The 3884-nt window shown below is 52.4% G+C and overlaps 1 protein-coding gene across 1 annotated transcript; it reads left to right on the top strand.

Moving 5' to 3' along the window:
- The first annotated feature begins 1158 nt into the window (after positions 1-1158).
- Positions 1159-2445, top strand: LOC136786761 (feather keratin Cos1-2-like). The gene is made up of 2 exons (XM_066981571.1): positions 1159-1282; positions 1662-2445. The coding sequence occupies exons 1-2, from the start codon at positions 1181-1183 to the stop codon at positions 1995-1997; spliced, it is 438 nt and encodes a 145-aa protein (XP_066837672.1). The 5' UTR covers positions 1159-1180; the 3' UTR covers positions 1998-2445.
- The last annotated feature ends 1439 nt before the right edge of the window (positions 2446-3884 follow it).

Below are 3884 nucleotides of genomic sequence, written 5' to 3'. Positions count from 1 at the left end.
TTGGAGAGAGTCTTGATGCTGTGCCAGCACTGCTCCACTATAGCCTCAAAATTGGTTAGATGGCAGTGCTGTTCTAACTCCAAGTGCAGAGCACAACACTCAAGTGGCTGCTGTGGGGAATGTTAACTCTGTCCCAGGCAGCCGCAGTAGAGGCAAGTTCCCACAAGAGAGGAACATGTGCTTGAACATGACACAGTGTGCACTCAGCTGAGGCCCCCCTGGGAACAACCCGAGCAGAGTTTCTGGGCAGCATCTGGGTGAAGTACACTCTTTGATGTGGTACCCAGAGTGACTGCGCAGAGAGGGGACGTGGACTGGGAGTCTTGCAGAAGTCACTAGAGCCAGGGCTCTTGGGAAGACATGTCAGCTTTCTTGGGCCTTGCACTTAGAGCTTAAGAATCCCATTTGTTAGTGTGAGTAGCAGTGGTAAGGGAAAGTGCTGGAGTGCCCCTACTGATCAGCGGTGGGTGTCATGCAGAAATAAGCTTCCACCAGGTATGGAGAAGATGTATGATTATTTTATTTTTTATTTTTTAAATAAAAATGGCAGGCACAATGGTATGGGAGTGAAGAAGGAATTCGCTATGGACAGTATCTGCACTGTGTGTCTTGGGAAAACGCATCTGGCTCTGTCTGATGCTGCACAAAAGCAGGGTTCCAGCACCTGAAAGATTTACTCACTGTCTATATTCCTCTTCTTAATCTATCGTACAAAAACAGACACGATTTCCTGTTGGGCCTTTCTTTTGAGATCCAGAAAGGCCCCGCGCAAACTCTCCCCCCATACAGACATCCCTGGGTCAGAGCAGGAGGAGGCAAAATTGCCAGCAGGTTCTGCACAGGGGCAGTTTTAGGTAGGGTAGGGTCACAGGCAGGAGCTGGGACACCTCTGGCCAAAAGGGCCCCAAAATACCCCTAAAGAGTCATCCAGGCTACCATCATTTGCCTTTACTGGACTCTTCCAGCACGTGACTCTTCTGCCCACACTGACGTGTGTTGCCTGGAAATACTTGGGCCTCCCTACCTGCCACTCAGAAGTTGCCTTCTCTGGGGCAAAAGCACAGCATAAAGCAGGAAATGAAAAACAGCATCACAGGAAGGCAACACACAGCCCATATCATTAGGTGGGATGTTTTGCATTCAAGAGGAGCTTGTCAGAAAACAGTCCCTGCTTCAAGGGATGCCTCTGGACATGGGGCAGCTAAGGTCCACTATAAAAGCCAGCCCATCTCCATGCTCTCTCATCCACTTCTCTGGCCTTCTTCTCGTGAAGACTCAGCAGGTGAGTGTGAAGCCCCTTCTCGTTCCCATCATCCTCCAAAAGCAGACCTCAGCTCCATGGACCTCTCAGCTGCTATCAGCTGTGTTCCATGCCAAATCTTGGGGCTGTTGGTTGTGGGAGAGTCAAGGGGTAGAAGGTTTGTCATGGAGGAAGGCTGAGCCTTTACTATGATGGCTCCTGTGCTAGGGTCTAGGTTGTAGCCAGATAGGCTCTGGTGGTTCTTTTTGGGCCCTGGCAGGATGAGGCCAAGAAGCGCTGGCACATCCATGCAGAGCCTCCAGCTCTCAGCACTGCCTGTGCCTTGGTTCCGTCAGGGTGTGGTGACATGCTTTTCCTCATTCATCCCCATGTTCTTCTTCCTCCCTGTCCTCTCTCCCAGGTGCACCTTCTGCCCCCAGACATGTCCTGCTATGACAAGTGCCAGCCGTGCCAGCCGTGCCAGCCCTGCGGCCCGACCCCGCTGGCCAGCAGCTGCAACGAGCCCTGCGTCAGGCAGTGCCAGAACTCCACTATCGTCATCCAGCCCTCCCCTGTGGTGGTGACCCTGCCCGGCCCCATCCTCAGCTCCTTCCCGCAGAACACTGCTGTGGGATCCTCTACCTCTGCTGCCGTTGGCAGCATCCTCAGCTGTGATGGAGTCCCCATCAACTCTGGATGCTGTGACCTCTCCTGTATTACCAGCCGCTACTGTGGCAGCAGGTGCCGCCCCTGCTAAAGATGCCAGACAGTGCCCCAGACCAGGACCCCAGGAACTCAGAATATGCTGCTGGACAAAAATGGACAGAAGAACAAACTTTGTGTTGTTGTATTAAGAGGAGCTGACCATCTCTGGCTTGTCCTGTAATGACAGACAGGCAGGGGCCAGCCTGGCTTCTCTGACAACATAGACAATGTCTACCTTTCCTGTTTTCCACTTACTCACTCTTTTTCTCTCTTTTCTTTGTTGCCCTCTGCTTTCTCTGAGGGCCCCAGAAACCAGCCTGGTGTGACCTGCAAGTCTCTCTCCATTTGTGGGCCAGGTAGATGGATGCCCTGTGGGAACTGTGCTGTAGGAGAAGCTGAAAAACTTTTGTCTGTTCCTCCTGCTCTCCACTCCCAGGGCCTCTTCTTGGAGTCACCTCATTTCCCTCCTGAGATTCAATAAACATTTGCAGCAACTGTGAGTGTGTCTTGGTCTGGTCTTTCCATCTGCATAGAGATGGCTAAATGAGAAAGCCATTCCTTACTGGGAATTAGTTGTGGCCAATGCCTCACTCCTCTAGGCGTTGGAGGGTGGGGCACACTGCAGCAATTCATCTTTCAGGCACTGTGTCTTGAAGCTGAGGAAGACATCCCTGGTTCCTCCACAGCCAATGGACACCAGTCCTTGACTCATGACGTCTCCACCTAGACACAGTCCCTTGATCTTGGAGGCCCCAAATCTTGGGGAAGAGTGTTCCTCTTGCTTTGGGTGGAGCTGTGTTGGGGACGGAGGCTCAGACAAAGATGTTCCCAAAGGATTGCAGTAACTGGGAATGGGTAATTGTCTTGGGGATGGCCCTCTGTCTCTACTCCACTTTTCCCTCTCTTCCACCACCTGATCATGAGTGGCATACCTGGGCATGGAGAGGAGGTACAGCTTCCTTGTGTGTCCCGATCACCTTTCAGCACAGCATCTGACATGGCCTACCATTTGCCAGGATGTGAAAGACTGAGGGGATACACAAGTTCATACTGCCAACATCTATAGCAGGGAACCTTTCTCTCTCCCTTCTCCAGCAGGAGCAAACATCAAGGACTGTCAGAGTCAGGGGCCCTACAGACTGTGGGAGCGAGATCATGGGAAAGGGCTGCTCTTGTCTCCTCTCCTAGTGCAGTCCTCACCTCCCCAGCTAGAACTGCCTTCTCTTCTGCACGATCCCTGCTTGGCTGTAGCTGATGTCAGGGGATTCTTCCCCACTGAGCTTGGGGAAGCTCTACCTCTGGGGTCGTCAGCTCCATGGGGATGTTCCTATTTCTTCTGGGAGAAGAAGACTCATCAGTTTCTCTCCCACATCCCCAGAAAGAATGGAGGAAACATGCTTCACAGCAGCCCAGGGGCTCTGGCCATGTCCTGTTCTGGTGGGATAACCTAGCATTTGCAAGAGGAACCATTTTCGATTGGGGTGTGGGATGCCAAAAGACCAGAGAGGACAAGGACAACCTGTTCCATAGGGCAAGGGGTAGGAAGTCAGCAGGGAAAAGGATGTGGGATCAGTGGGTCACCTCCACACACTCTGATGGGCCACAAGGGGGCACCCACCCAGGGCCACATCCCTGGCAGTCTCTGCTTCCCTGATGCTTGGGCCCCCTCTATCACCACCCCTAACACCCTGTCTGGCTTGGCAACAAGTGGATCCATTGCACTGTCTTCCCCCACACCTCCCTCAGCACACTTTGGAGGTGCAGCACTCAGACACCCAAAGGAATGACAGTCCTATTTCTGCAAATCTCAACTGTTCCTTTCAAACCCTCCAGGCAGTGTGAGCATTCTCCCTCTCTCAAAAAAAAATTACTGCATGGAGCAGCAAATTAACTTCACTGCCTGTGGTGGCCTGAAACAGAAGAAGACTGTTCATGGAGA

The sequence above is a fragment of the Anser cygnoides genome, chromosome 22 (assembly GCF_040182565.1).
Source record: "Anser cygnoides isolate HZ-2024a breed goose chromosome 22, Taihu_goose_T2T_genome, whole genome shotgun sequence".
In the NCBI taxonomy this organism is placed as follows: Eukaryota; Metazoa; Chordata; class Aves; order Anseriformes; family Anatidae; genus Anser; species Anser cygnoides.
Note: the sequence above shows the minus strand (reverse complement) of the source record. Positions and strands in the feature narration are given on the sequence as shown.

What these genes read in the sequence shown, in the direction of transcription:
- LOC136786761 (XM_066981571.1), top strand. Translation starts at nt 1,181, where the DNA reads ATGCCTCTGGACATGGGGCAGCTAAGGTCCACTATAAAAGCCAGCCCA. An exon ending in TTCTCGTGAAGACTCAGCAG is followed by an intron (nt 1,283 to 1,661) that starts GTGAGTGTGAAG and finishes CCTCTCTCCCAG; the next exon opens with GTGCACCTTCTGCCCCCAGA.